At 30.5% G+C, this 15,208-nt stretch overlaps 1 protein-coding gene across 2 annotated transcripts; it reads right to left on the reverse strand.

Moving 5' to 3' along the window:
- Nucleotides 1–660: 660 nt before the first annotated feature.
- On the reverse strand, nt 661–10,734 carry LOC134709801 (uncharacterized). 2 transcript variants are annotated; one of them, XM_063569941.1, is made up of 8 exons: nt 10,436–10,734; nt 7,222–7,379; nt 6,590–6,707; nt 5,605–5,680; nt 5,261–5,452; nt 3,526–3,665; nt 1,962–2,079; nt 661–1,026 (listed from the first exon to the last, which is right to left on the reverse strand). In XM_063569941.1, the coding sequence occupies exons 1-8, from the start codon at nt 10,706–10,708 to the stop codon at nt 920–922; spliced, it is 1,182 nt and encodes a 393-aa protein (XP_063426011.1). In that variant the 5' UTR covers nt 10,709–10,734; the 3' UTR covers nt 661–919. The 2 variants fall into 2 exon arrangements, with proteins under 2 accessions (XP_063426011.1, XP_063426012.1); XM_063569942.1 differs by lacking the exon at nt 5,261–5,452 and having other exon boundaries at nt 10,436–10,733.
- Between the last annotated feature and the right edge of the window lie 4,474 nt (nt 10,735–15,208).

Raw genomic sequence — 15,208 nt, forward strand, 5'->3', positions numbered from 1 at the left:
ATAATAAATTCGAAATTATATCCTGCAAGTGAAACTACACGACAAAACAAAAATAACATAGAAGACTCACAATTTAGTTTAAACACAACAATACCAATATTTGTAGAGCACAATAAATCGCAAAAAAATGATAACGCCACGGTTAAAAATAAAAAAGACAAACAGACGAATAAGTGTAGATGAGAAACAACATATAAAACGTCAGGCTGAGCAACACGAGCAACACGAAACAACAAAAAACTGGGGGGGGGGGGGGATCTCAGGTGCTCGGAAGGATAAGCGGATCCTGCTACACATTTGGCATCTGACGTGTAGCTCATTTTATTACAAACCCGGTAAATATATATTAACATTTCATTTGCTTTTCCTTCTTGCTCTAATTTCTTTTTACGGGAGTGGGGTTTCATCTTGCTCTTAAGTGTTGTATGTAGTGTCTAATTAACTTGAAAGTTTTATTTTGCCATCGCAGAATCAGTTTAACATCTACTTTTGATTGTCCGAATGGTATATTTTGCTTCACTTCTAAAAGATGGATCATATATGTGTATTTATTATTGTTGCTGTCTCATTGACGTGATACCCATGTGTTTTCTAAGTCATGCTATCAAGATTTAAGATAAAAGATATAATGACAAAATAGAACCACAGAACAATTTCAAAATGAGAAATTTACATTTATAAATTGATTGTTTGTTGCTTTACATTAATTGGCAAACAGTTAAACCTAAACATAAACATTGAAATGTTGGATTTAGTTTGTACTTGCATTACACATTGACTATTCGACATATATCGTAGTCCTGCTCTTTTGGAAATTAGAAATGAAGCTTTGGGTGAAGTGTGTTGTATAAATAATCTTAAAGAAATGATTGTTTTTATACTACGGACAGTAACATTTGTAGAAGTCTTTTTACACTATTTAGTCAACGGGGACAAATCGGAAGTGCGAGTCATAACTTGACATTGCTTCCATATTTGATCGTCGTGCAAGTCCTAAAGAGTTTTCATTAAATTTCCAATAACTGCCTGAAATTAAAAAAATGTTAATCAATAAGAAATAATTAGAAAGTAGTTACGACACAAGCAAATTATATCAAAGTCGACGAAGATTCTAGAGTATAGTACACATAAAATGTCATATATATATAAATACATTCTTGATTTGGGTGTAAAACAAATCCCTTAAAAATTGAACGTAGTAGCAGTTAACCTTGCAGTACGCTTGCCCATATCTATAGCTGTATAAATCCGCATTATTTTAACTCTGACTGATAGTTTCCTCGAAGACAAAAATCATAAGAAAACTTAAACATGGATATTGGTGCGGTCATCGTATTAACATCTTTAAAATATATTTCCTCAATAAATCGACAAAGCTCTATATAAAGAAAGCGCACAATTTTTCATAATTTCTCACGGCTACTGCCACATGCTACAGTCTGAATTTTTATTTACAGTAAATAATATAATATATTTTTGTATCATCTACTGATTATATACAGTTAGATTAATTAATTTGATGATTTTAAATATAAGAAAACTTTTTATGTTATACACACCTGCCTACGCAAGCAAAGATTCTTCTAGATTGTGTTAGTTATATCTTTAAAAAGATGCGAAAAATATCAAAGGAAAATTCAAAACATTTTAGTTAAAAAGAAACAAACAAAACCATCCTACAAAGCAATGCAGAACAAAACTAAAAACCAAGTCCCTATCTAAGATACACTAGTGCCCCTGAAAGTGAAGCTAATCTTGCTCTGATAGCGACATGTAATGTCACAATTGTGTCAATATATTTAACGTTTCTGATATATCATCAAGAGAGTTTTTGATAAATTAATAAAGTTCGTATACCACGAGCTATGTATTATGCGTTAATATAAAAAAACACCCACATTATTAACTGACAGTGTGTGTTTAGTATTTTCTTTGATAATAAATGTTTGGCATAAATTTACCTCTGTGTTGGAGGGACTCAAAATATGAGTGACCACTGCCTGTTCTAGATACAATGAAGAATCTAGGATCTGCCCTCGTAATTTGTCTGATATTTGTGTTAAGTTTGGTGGGAATATTCTAAAATTTTAAATATATAAAACAAAACATGGAATAAGAAATAACAGCATTTTACTTTCTGAAATTTAAAATACCAAGATTAAGTGTTGATGCTTACAATTGCTTAAAACAGGTAAATGCTTCGTTTTAAAAGGCCTATTTTGCGTATCTTTGTCGCTTTAGATAAAGTTGGTTCTAGTAAAACTTTCCAAAATAACATCATTAAGATGATAATTTTTTCAACTGACAACATATTTTTAACTTTTTTTATCAACAAACATTTGATATTTCTATTTAACGACTTGATTTGCTTTTTCTGATGAACTAGATTTCATTTGATTTTGTCCGAAGAAGAATATAGGAATCTAGTTATTAACAAGACGTCATCATTTGATTATGCTATACTTGATGGTATGTTGAAAACTATTGCCCCAATGAATTTTAAGTTAAATTTCATACACATACAATGAAGTGTGTGTTATATCTTGACTTAAATATTGAAATTAATTTTTATAATGTGTTTGTTACTTTTTTGTTCTGCTTGTGTAGTTATATTTCTATCTATATCTTGTATACTTAGTATATCCCAATATGATGTATCTTATTTTTTCACAATATGTTGATTTTTCACTAACAATTAAGGATAAGATCATTTTGTCAATTGAAAATCCTCATGCTTTGATTTAGCTACATTCAAACACTCATTATGTAAGTAGTCTGTATCGTGCGTTCTTCTTATATAGTTACGGTGATTGAGATCGTGATTGATATTGTATTCAATAAACGGTTCGATTTTACTCGGACACAGTTATTCTCTATCATAAAGTTCGATGTTAATCCCTAAAGGTGAGTTTTATGCAACTGTCGTTCAAGTAAGAGCTTTAACTAGCTATTAAACCAGGTTTAACAACATGACAGTTGTTATCCTTTTGTTTGGTGTGTTTGAGCTTTCGGTTTTGCCATTTGCCTAAAGACTTTCCGTTTAGAATTTTCCTTGGATTTTTGTATTTTTTGTTAATTTACATTTTGCTACTTTTTACTTTTAAAGAGACTATAGTTTTCTTTTGAAATATTTTAAATGTCTTAAATTTGACTGATTCGCTTAACGTAACTAGAAGAATGTCTTTGTCTACGAAATATATATCCACATGCAATTAAAGGAATTTCAGAAGAAGAAAAAAAAACAGACGGAAGTTGGTATTTGACCCTTGAAAACTCTTTGGGAAGGTTATTGCTCTTTTTGATTACATATCAAAATCATCAAGTCCATAAATGCGCAACTGAACGTCAAATCTAGATTATTGTTAGATGTATTTTGTGTATGTTTACATTATCTGTCACAAACTTATTGTTCAGAGTTTATATGACAATAAATATTTGAATTTGAATTTGAATTATTTTTTAAAAATTTCAATGCTAACAAAATAATATTAGTTTTACAACAAATATGCCCCCAAAACTACGTACAATAAGGGAAAGAGTTGTCTTGCTTGAAGCCATTACAAATTCGTTGTCTTCGTAGGACTTGAAAACACCGATGAACATTGGAATCGGTCGTCTGCCACGCTGTACACAAAGGCCGTGAAACTTGTAACATTTAAAAATATCTGAAGATAATAAAATTCTTTTTTTTATTATGTTTTCATCAGTTCACAGCTCAATTGACAATTAAAAAAAGGGAAACAAAAAGTCATTCACAATCATATTTCTTAAAAACTGACAATGTATATTGTTTGGTATAATTACATGGCCTTCATCAACTTGGTTTAGCTGTATGCTTTCAAAAAATGACGTATTCTTTTTGTATTTTCCTTGGCATTGGAATTTTTTCCAGTCTATTGGCCTTGGAATTTTTTCCAGTCTATTTATTTATGAGTTTTCAGCCCAAGTTTTTTTTTTTTTTTTTTTTTTTTTTAATTATTACGTATTTTTCCTTTTCAACATACAGTGGTCATAACTCATATTGTTTATACGCACTTTTGGGTGTAAAAAAGTAACTACGCCCTACATGCTAAACTGCAATTAAAAGAATTTACGTATTTCTTTACATACGTTTATTTTTTAACATATGCATGCCTTATTTGAGCACTTGGTGAATACATCCTTTATGAATAGCAACAGTCATAAATAAATGATTAGCAAAACTAGTTGTAAATGCCAATTAAACTTAGTAATATTTCAAAAAACAATTTAGGATAGCGAATAATGATATATTGGAAATTTGTTCTAATACTTTTTATTAATTTTTTGGACATGATTTCAAAATGGCCGCCCAAAGCCGTCATATTGATTTTCTGAATTGGGTCCATAGCTATAAATGTTAGTTATGGCCTCAACTAGCACCCTGCAAAATTTGATGCTTTTACCACAATCTGACCAATTGTTTCACAAATCGACTGGACTAATATAGATAAAGATTTGAAAATTAAATATAGAAATAAAAACATTTTTGAAATGAAACAAAATTTGACGGCGTAGACAAAGATTTATTTTTGCTTAGGACAATAAACATTCAAGCAAATTTCTTCGAAACTAAATTAAAAAAAGAAAGTCGTAATTTGTACTGGCATGAAAATGTGGATTTTTTGTGTTATTAAATTTGCTCTTACAAAATTTTAGAAATTATTATAAATTAAGGAATGTATCTCCCTCATGCAAAGCTCTGATTCCTTTCTAGAATTTGACTCTACTTTTTGGACCTTTTGGATTATAGCTCTTCATTCTTTATATCAGCTTTGGATTTCAAATATTTTGGCCACGAGCATCACTGAAGAGACATGTTTTGTCGAAATGCGCATCTGGTGCAACAAAATTGGTACCGTTGATTTTATTGTAATGCTTTATCACCTAGTTCGTTTATTGTTGTTTTATTAATCTCTGTCGTATTTTCTCGTTTGTGGAGAGTTTTCTCATTGTCAATCACACCCATTTGTATATCTATATACAGTAAGGACATCATTCATAAGATTTCTTTGTTTTTTGTCAATAAGGATCTTACTTACCCTTATATCAAATCATGATATAAATGGTATCCCAATAGAAACAAATAGAAGTTAAGAAAGGATACAGATACTTTTCTACTACCTACAATGTCTTAAGTTTATCTACAATATGCTGATATTAGTCATCTTTTCCTTTTTATGGCTTTAATTTCAGTCATAGTTTAATTCACATAAATTGTTTGTAATTGTTAAATACTTACTTTTCTTTTCATCCGAATGTTTTAGAGGTCTCATATGTATGTTATCAATTTTATCTGTCGTTACGTAGTAATTAGTTTTCCCGCCATTGTGTATACGACAGTCAACGCATTCAAGATACCGAACACATTTTATGTTGAGGTCGTATGATGCGGAATGACACACATTTGCCTCAACTTTTACTATAGGTTCGTCTGTTTTAAGAAAAAATAGACATGTGTATTAACAATTATCAATTTAATTGTCAAATATGTAATAGCAAATAAACTTTCATTTTTAAACACACAAGTAAGTAAGTACGTATACATAAAATACAATGAAGTAACAACATTTAATTTATACTTACATTGAAATTCGACTTCAACTTTTACTTCAATTTCTATTATGTCTTTATTTCCATTTTCTTCTTGTCTTTCCACTATCTAAACAGCACAAAATATAAAAAAAACACAAGAACAATAAAGACGTGTTCTCAAAGTAGGCATGTAATCTTTTCAAGAATAATGTTTTCTTTTTTCTAAAATATTGAACGTCCGAACAGTAATGGTCGTATTCTACCAACTACAGTGCACTCGGCGATTCGTTGTAGAAACAGAACATTCCAATTGACGACAGTATATTTTAGAATTTAAATAGACGTCTTTTCACTTGTATGCAAATCTATCCTTCATAAACAACACCAATTTCTATAAATATTTATCACGCACGCTTCAAAATACGAAAGTCATAATTAAAAGTGAGTGTTTCTTGATGTCAGAAGTTTGTTCTAATACAGATCTTGGTTTATTTCGGAGACCAATCTAGGCTTAATACCAAAATTGTAAATATGTCTAATACTTTTAATTCCATTTCCCATTCATGATTTTATTATTACGATTATTTGACAAATTACGAATTTTAAGAACGAAAAGACAATGCAGTATGTGTTTTTTTTTAAAGAAACAAACACTTCAATGAGCCCTTTGGTTTAATTATCTACATAACGGAACTATTTATAATATTTTTAACCTCGATGATTGGAACTGTTTAGTGCGTAGCGCATCGAATAATAAATACGTTACACGTATGCTGTACGTCTTTCTCCAATTCGTTATTTCAAACGTTTGGAAAGAAGTCATATATCACTGGTTTAGATTGATATATTGAAAATGTAATATGATTATAAAAAGAAATAACTAGCATAGATTACCTTTATATTGTTTAAACAGTTATCTGGTTGCTCTCCTGATCTTCGGTTGGGCTTTTGTCTCTTTGACACATTTACCGTTTCCATTCTTAATTTTTATAGATTATTTTTACATCCAAAAACATCAACCTATAGTTATACGTACCAAACTAAGTGGTTCTTCCGTTGAAGCCTGAATGATATTTCGGAACATTTCCAAGACAATATTGTGATGATACTGATCAACTGCTTGATTGTTAATACCGAGAATGTTGTCTGTATTGCTGTAAGTATATTAATCTAAACTAAATCATAAAAGCATGAATGTCAGTTAGCAAGAAGAAATCAGTAATCAATACAACCTAACTCGACTGCTATGCACTCATTTTTGACATGTTTACCTAATATGTCTGCTTGTTTTGTTCACACATCATTGTCAATATATTGGAATTTTATGTGACTGTCTTAAAAGTGAGAGGTTTTGGATAACTATTAATACCAGCGAAGCTTTAATCCATAATTTTCTACATAAGAAAATGTCTGTGCCGAGTCAGGAAAATGACAATTGTTATCCATTCGTTTGACATGTTTAAAATTAAGTTTTTGCTATTTTATTATGAAATTCCGTTATGAATCTCCTAAGGGTTCGGAATTTTTGTTTTTTGTTTTTTTCTTTTTCGGCAGCATTCACGACACAAAAAATACAAATATGAAAAGAAATAATATATAATTTAATGTTGCCTCAACAAATAATTAACTGCAGATACAATATACTCCTTTCTGATAAGTTATACTAACCGCAATGCCATGTTGGACGGGTATTTATTACGGGTATCTGTGATTTCTATATAATGTCCGTAATCGTTCGAACGAAGATTCATTCCACCTTTTACGACATCTTCTTTTACCATAAAATCAATAACGGATCTTCTGGTAGTGGTGTCCATAACTTCCATCTTAATAGAATAGGATCATTTGTTAGAACGGTCAGAACACAACGTATAAATTAACACGCTGGCTCGCCTCTTTACACTTGTGGGTAAATAGACTAACTTTGTGTAAATGTTCAATCAATCAATCAATCAAATAGATATCAAAAGATGTAGTATGAGTGCCAATGAGACAACTTTCTCATACAAATTTGTAAAAATAAACCATTATCGGTCAAAGTATATTTACATTCAAGAGAAAAAAAATGCGAGTAGAGACGAACGGGCATAACACAACTTATTGTGTTGGATCTAATTAATCCCGTCAAGGTCTCTTCAAAGTGTTTTTTTACGATAAATATTTTTTAAATAAAACAGATAAAGTCTTGTAATAATAACATGTTTATTTCTATTATTATTTATTTTTTCTAAACAATACAACCTAAAATGTTCTTCTATTTACTTGTGTCTGTTGTCATTTTATCAAACAAAACAAAAAATACAGTAGTACTTAATCGTTGCAGGTGTTATAAAATGTGATCATGTCTTTAACATTAACCTAAATCAGGAACAACCAGATTTGTATTTGGTATTTTGTATTATGAAAACTTCCCTAATGCTTAAATTGTTTATTTAAGTTGGAAGGTTATATAATCAAGTCATTTGTAAGATGACAAGGTATTTAAAACACAATTAAAACACAAAAAATGTAAAATCAATGTGAAACACAATAAACGTATGTATTCATTTCCTTTCTCATATGAAGAAAGCACGTCTCATGCTACCTCAGGCATAGAATTACGTTATCTGTATTTGGCTAAACTTTAAGGAATTTTTGTCCTCCATGCTCTTCAACTTCGTACTTTTTTTGGCCTTTTTAACTTTTTTTAGTATCGAGCGTCACTGATGAGTCTTTTGTAGACGAAACGCGCGTCTGGCGTATATACAAAACTTAGTCCTGGTATCTATGATGAGTTTATTCTCAATATTTTAATTATTATAAGGGGACTTTCTTTAATTGGGATGTTGGCTTTGCTCGAAACACATTTTATATGAAAACGTCATTGATATAAATTAAATTAAATTTAAATTCAAAATTACGGGATCATAAGACAGTTCTATGTAATGTGATAATCGAATGATTTTCATTATCTGCATGGTATTATGAGGGGTATTTTATATATATTTACAGATCTAACATTGTTGGGTTGATTTTTAAACGAGTTGTATATATATATATATATAAAACAAGTCAAAAAGGGTACAACATCACAAATAAAATAACTATAAAATATACAAATATTAGATATTTCGGATAACATATACCCTTCTTCGGTAATTGCACGATGACAAATGTCCTCAAACAAAAAATTCAAAAAAGTCCTAACCGATCCAGGATGGTATAAATGAGACAACGGTAGGGCAATTACAACAGAAACTACATATTTAAGCCTCCCAAACGAATAGCAGTCTAATAACGATTGAAAAAATAAGTTTTGTATAATGAGGTCGGTTAGGACATTTTTGAATTTTTTGTTTGAGGACTGCCCTCAATGCAGTTATAACATCTCAACTGTCACAACCTTTGGAAATCTAGAGTTGTGCCATTTCACATCGTAAATAACTATTTTTATTTTTGGCATATTTCTGTAGTCTTTGCGGTGTGTTTGGAAATTTTAAAATTGTTCCAGCGTTCGTTTAAATTGTATAAATCAAGATTTTGATAGAGTCTCAATTTGAATTGACATGATTCATTTGTCATCGTGCAATTACCGAAGAAGATATCTGTTATCCGAAATATCTAATATTTGTATATTTTATAGTTATTTTATGGTGATGTTGTACCATTTTTGACTTGTTATATAATATATTTTGTAGTGTACAGAATCATATTACATGATCCATCGTTGACTATTTATTCAGTCATTTTATATATATATATACATGTATATATATAAAGATCACTATAATAAATGTTCTTGTGTATAGAAATATATATAGATTACTAATAAAGCCAACATTTCCGGTATGAATAGTTTTAATTCACTAGTACTTTCATGTTTAAATAACAATCTTCAGGTGAAACTATACATGATTAACGTAACTATGTAACGGTAGGTATGTAACGTCATAGTTGTCGTTGAGTATATAAAGGGAGATAAATCGTATTACACTTAGTCTATATAATGACGCTCCATATTTCTATATATATATATATAGACTAAGTGTAATACGATTTATCTCCCTTTATATACTCAACGACAACTATGACGTTACATACACACCTACCGTTACATAGTTAAATTACGTTAATCATGTATAGTTTCACCTGAAGATTGTTATTTAAACATGAAAGTACTAGTGAATTAAAACTATTCATACCGGAAATGTTGGATTTATTAGTAATCTATATTTGAGAGCCCAGGTGATCGTGTGGTCTAGCGGGACGGCTGCAGTGCAGGCGATTTGGTGTCACGATATCACAGTAGCATGGGTTCGAGTCCCGGCGAGGGAAGAACCAAAAATTTGCGAAAGCAAATTTACAGATCTAACATTGTTGGGTTGATGTTTAGACGAGTTGTATATATATATATATATATATCAGTCTAAAGATTTGCACAACGGAACTGATATAATTTGTAATTAAACGAAAATGTTGTTATAAAATCGTGTTGACAAATATTTCGGCTGAACAAATGGCCTTCTTCTTGTGTCACAAGTTTTAACAATACTGATACATAATGTACAAGGTGTATACATGTATATATATATATCTATATATCTATAATAATTTGAGTTTGTCTGGCATTGTAATCCTTATAAACGAATGTTATTTTTGCATTTTCCATTGTCTGTAAATGTGTATTTGGTAAAATTTGTCTTGTCGATGTTTACACGTACAGTTCGTTGTGAGGCTCTTGAAGCATTGTTGGTAAAAAAAAAGGGTTGGCATATTTATGCCTGCCTGAATTTCTTTTTAATGCTCTAAATTTTGCAGATTAGAACAGTTATTACTGATAAGTTATTTGGTATAGTATATTCATACAATGAGTTCGTGTGAGGCAAAAAAAAAAAAATCTTACAGCGGTACTCTCCCGTAAATTCTGCTGAACATGACAACGGCATTCCTCTTCACAGTGACAGAGAGTCTCATACTTGTACACAATACTATCTCTTGATGATATCACTCGTCCTTTGTTGGATCCCAATGGTCGTCTTAAAACAGCTGTTTCTTCAAATCCATCGTCTTCTTCGCTGTTGTCAATCGTATCACATAAATCTGACACCGACATAACCTTTCCTGATGAATATATATGTTGTGTAAACAAATGAGGTACAAAAACAAACAAATACATAGGTCAGGTAAACGTTCTAACTCTTAAACTTGAAAGACTGTGACAATTTAAAATTTTAAAATGTACAATTGACATCGGTATTAACAACACAGACATGGAGAAAATAAAACAGAGCACTTACAATGATGCAGGAAAAAGAGGATAGAAAAGCAGTATAATACTGTTGCCTTTATTTATTGAACCCCCTTTAAATATGCTCAAGAAGAGTAAGCTGATTCTGTTTCACACGTGACACCCGTCGGTTTGCTCATGTAAGTACAAATCTAGAGAAAAGTTTAATTGGAAGTAAAATAGGATAGGATTGTGGTTGTGACGATTGACACATATGTGACCCGCCATGACATTTGCAGGCTTATGGAGGTAGAACGTCATTGTTAAAAAAATTATAAACATGATAAATATCGAGATTCAATGAAATACGTATGTGAAGAAAAGATAAACACTTTCGTTGGCTTCTTTTTTGCGGACGCCGAACTATACATCATATATAAGTTTTACTTTATCGTGTGAAGTGAAAAATATTTGAATCTACATTTTAAATTGATACAAAAAAAATCAAATTTCTGCTTTATAGATTTCCTTTCATAAATGAAGTCTGAAATATATCCATAATAAATGCACCGTATCAAATTAATATATGAGAACACCTACTTGTAAACTGTTACGCGTCGCTTACTATGTATAATAAATCTAAATTAAAAAAAGGAATTCTTAAAGCTTACTTTGATAAATTTTAAACTAACTTCATTTGAACAAGTTTAAATTAAATGTTCTGAAATAGAGCTACAAACAAACAAATACTGCTCTGCTCTAAAGTGTTTCTTTCATAAATGAAGTCTGAAATATATCCATAATAAATGCACCGTATCAAATTAGTATATGAGAATACCTACTTATAAACTGTTACGCGTCGCTCAATATGTATAGAGACATGCATAATAAATCTAAATTAAAAAAAAAAGGAATTCTTAAAGCTTACTTTGACAAATTTCAAACTAACTTCATTTCAACAAGTTTAAATTACATGTTCTAAAATAGAGCTAAGAATTGTTTGCATTGCAGTAAATTTAAGTCTTTGAAATTTTATTCAAATACGCTATTCAACATCACTAAAAGCCGATAAATACAATAATTTTGTGTTTTATGAATTAGTGGCTTCAATAAATAAAAGTCGTCATAGAACAGTCTCATTTTCATACCGGTATTCGAAATGACTCGTTTCATTGCTATTACAACAAATATGTCATAATAACATGACAGAGAGTTTTGTTTCGGAATATTTCAGATAAATATACAAAAATCAAATTTTAGACAATGTACCCAACTAAGCCTAGAAATGGCTAGTCACATATAGTTAACGGCGATTTTCTCACAATGACGTTTTACCTCCATAAGCCTTGATATGTCGTGGCTGGTCACATATAGTCATGCATGAACTAGAAACTCCATAAAGATCAACCAACTCGTCATTAGTGTCTGTTTAATTTTCGAAGGGATTTTTTCAACTTAACTGCTTGGAACTCTTGATTTAATGGTTACATTGTGAGCAGCAACTCTTTATAAAAAATGCATGATAGGAAATGCAAGCTCTGGAATATCGTATATATAGGACATATATCTTTCGTATGTAGGTGCTGCTTGAATGTTGATAATATTGACACTTGGGGTCAATTTGTAAGTGCATAGTATACCAATAATTATAATATGAATTTTTATTTTACTACAAACGTAGTTACAAAATGGAAGAGAAGAACAAAATTTTCAATAAAACATAGTTGTTGTACTAAAAAGTGACACCTACCGAGAAACAATGTGGAATAGCATATCATATTTATACGTCAATTTTTGTTGAAATCAAGTACTAACAGATATTTTTTCACCACAATTTTTCCAAATTTACAAAACGGAAAGAAGACTTATTTTACAAGAAACTGTCGATACACAGTTCGGAAATTGGTTGAGACAATCCTGACTTAAAATCTATAGTTTTTACCGCTGTTGCGAAATAAATTGCTAGGAAATCGACCCTGCTATCCCTTTTTTTTTTAAACTTTTGATTAAATACAACATAAGACAATTCTTACCTTTATGACGTGTATCTAAAATGTTAATATATTTGTAAAGGTTGTAACTTTTAATGTTGATAGGGAAGCATTAAATTTCTTTCCGCGACAGTCCCATCTTACACTTTGTAGGTAGTTATTACTGAATGGGAAAACCATCTTCAATAAAGTACAAATTACTGTGTGTAGGTAAGGAATTTGTACTAAAAGGAAATAAAACAGTATTATCAGATGAAATGTTTGACAAAGCGTTTTTAAATCCCACAGATAGTGACCTTATTTTAGTATAATAAATATTTTCATAAATGTTCGTTTGTGGAAGTACAAAGGTAGAGCCCATTTGAGAATCAATGACATTTGCAACGTAGTAGTAAATTTCTACGCAATAGATATGATTTATTTTAAGAATACGCGACTTTATAATATACTTTACTTAATAATTGATTTATATCCTGTATGTTCGTTTGAAGCCCTAATGAATCTTTCTTTATCATTGTAAGAGGAAAATAATAGCTTCTAATTTGTGTATCCGGAGTACTTTACTTGGGTTATACCCAAACTCTTGAACTCGTATACCTAAACAATTGAAGGCCAATGATTGATATATAAGTAGTCGAATACCTGAAAATTTTACAAAAACAAAGAGAGAATAAATAAGTAGAACTGAAATTATTACACATAACCTTCCTAGTCTTTTCATTGAATTATATCCTTTTGCAACAATTATCTTATATGTTCGGTAAAACTGTGTCATTTCTAAAGAGTGTTTCCTCTTTGCATTATTTTGAGCAGTCTATTTTGAGTGACTGGCTATATTTGGTCTATCTACGTTTCTGCTAAGAAAAAGAGATATGAATACGAACAACAGTACGAAGTCCATATTTAACAAATTATCTGACAAGATTTTTTGTTATCGTAGTTCACTGTACTTAATCATAATCCAACAAACGAATCTGAGGTTTGAAGAGTTTTCTTATGTAAAAAAAAGGGTTAATGAATACGGACCCCCGTTTCCTGAAATTTGCTTTACATGCATTTGATAAATTATGGTATCACTTTCAAGTTTCGTTTTAAAGTAGAAAGTTTAAATATATTGTAGCTTAAACATTTATAGTGCTGCAGTTGTATGCATTTTCTTTGTTTATGTTTCGAAAGAGGGAAAGATTAAATCAAATTTTCTTTGTTTCTTTCATATGCGTTCTTTTTTTTTATTTCGACTTATTTCTTTATATGCGTTTATATCCATCCAATCTTACAATATTTCAGCTTTAGATACTGTTAAGTATTGCAATCTTTATAACAATTCTGGGCTGAAAAAATATATAAAAACAGATCATTATTTTTGAAAGAAAAAAGATAAATGAGTCTTACGGGTTTCGATGGGATTTGAAACTCTTATCCGTATGCCTTCTTTGTTAAGTTTTGTGAGCTTCTATGTTTCCTTTCGTCTGTGTGGATGCTTTTTCAGATTAACAAGAAAGTCAATCCGGATGTACGATGTCAATATTATTATACCAACAGAGTAAAATTGTTAACATATTACTTAGCTGCTGTATTTATATTAGCTCACCTACACCGAAGGGATATCACACTCTTGATAACAATTCGGGCAGAATTTTTTTTTATAAAAACAGTTCATAATTTTTGGAGAAAAAAAAAGATAATTGAGTCTTACGTTTTTTTTAGCTCACCTAAACCGAATGGGTATCACAATCAAGGTGTCCGTCGTCGTCCGTTGACTTTTGCAAAAATCTATCCTTTGAAACTACTTGGCCAATTGAAGACACCAAACTTGGTCACCATCATCATTGGTTATATATAGATTTAAAATGTGTCCGATGATAGCGCCTATCAACAAACATGGATGAAATTTAAAAAAAACTAGGGATAAAATGGAAGTTTTGTGTATTACATCTTGCAAACAGCTATAGATAGAAATTTTTTGTCTTTGACAGAAATTATCAAGATGTAAAAATTTCCCTACTGGCCTCTTGCACAATAATCACCAGACGACTACTTATAGGAGTTAGTGCCCTTAAATGACAATTTTTAACCTCAATTTTCACAATTATCGTAAAAAATGACAGCGGAGAACAAAACATATCAGCACAACATTATTAACAAAGAAGTTATCAAGGCTAAAATTGTGAGTCACTTGTAGGACTTATTGTGCAAAAATGTAGTTTTTATGTCCCATTATGTTTTCTGGTCTGTACGTCCGTTCGTCCGTTCGTCCCGGTTCATGTTAAAGTTTTTGGACGAAGTATTTTTTGATGAAGTTGAGGTCCAATCAACCTGAAACTTAGTAAACATGTCCCCTATGATATGATCTTTCTAATTTTTATGCCAAATCAGAAATTTTATCCCATTTTCACGGTCAACTGAACATAGAAAATGATAGTGCGGATTGGGCAGTCGTGTACTTGGGACACATTCT

Source organism: Mytilus trossulus, chromosome 3 (genome assembly GCF_036588685.1).
Source record: "Mytilus trossulus isolate FHL-02 chromosome 3, PNRI_Mtr1.1.1.hap1, whole genome shotgun sequence".
Classification (NCBI taxonomy): Eukaryota; Metazoa; Mollusca; class Bivalvia; order Mytilida; family Mytilidae; genus Mytilus; species Mytilus trossulus.

Coding starts and splice junctions, on each gene's coding strand:
- LOC134709801 (XM_063569941.1), bottom strand. CDS start 10,708: ATGTATTTGTTTGTTTTTGTACCTCATTTGTTTACACAACATATATAT. Junction 7,380..10,435: donor ATTTACGGGAGAGTACCGCT/GTAAGATTTTTT, acceptor TATTCTATTAAG/ATGGAAGTTATGGACACCAC. Junction 2,080..3,525: donor AGACAACTCTTTCCCTTATT/GTACGTAGTTTT, acceptor TTAAAATTTTAG/AATATTCCCACCAAACTTAA.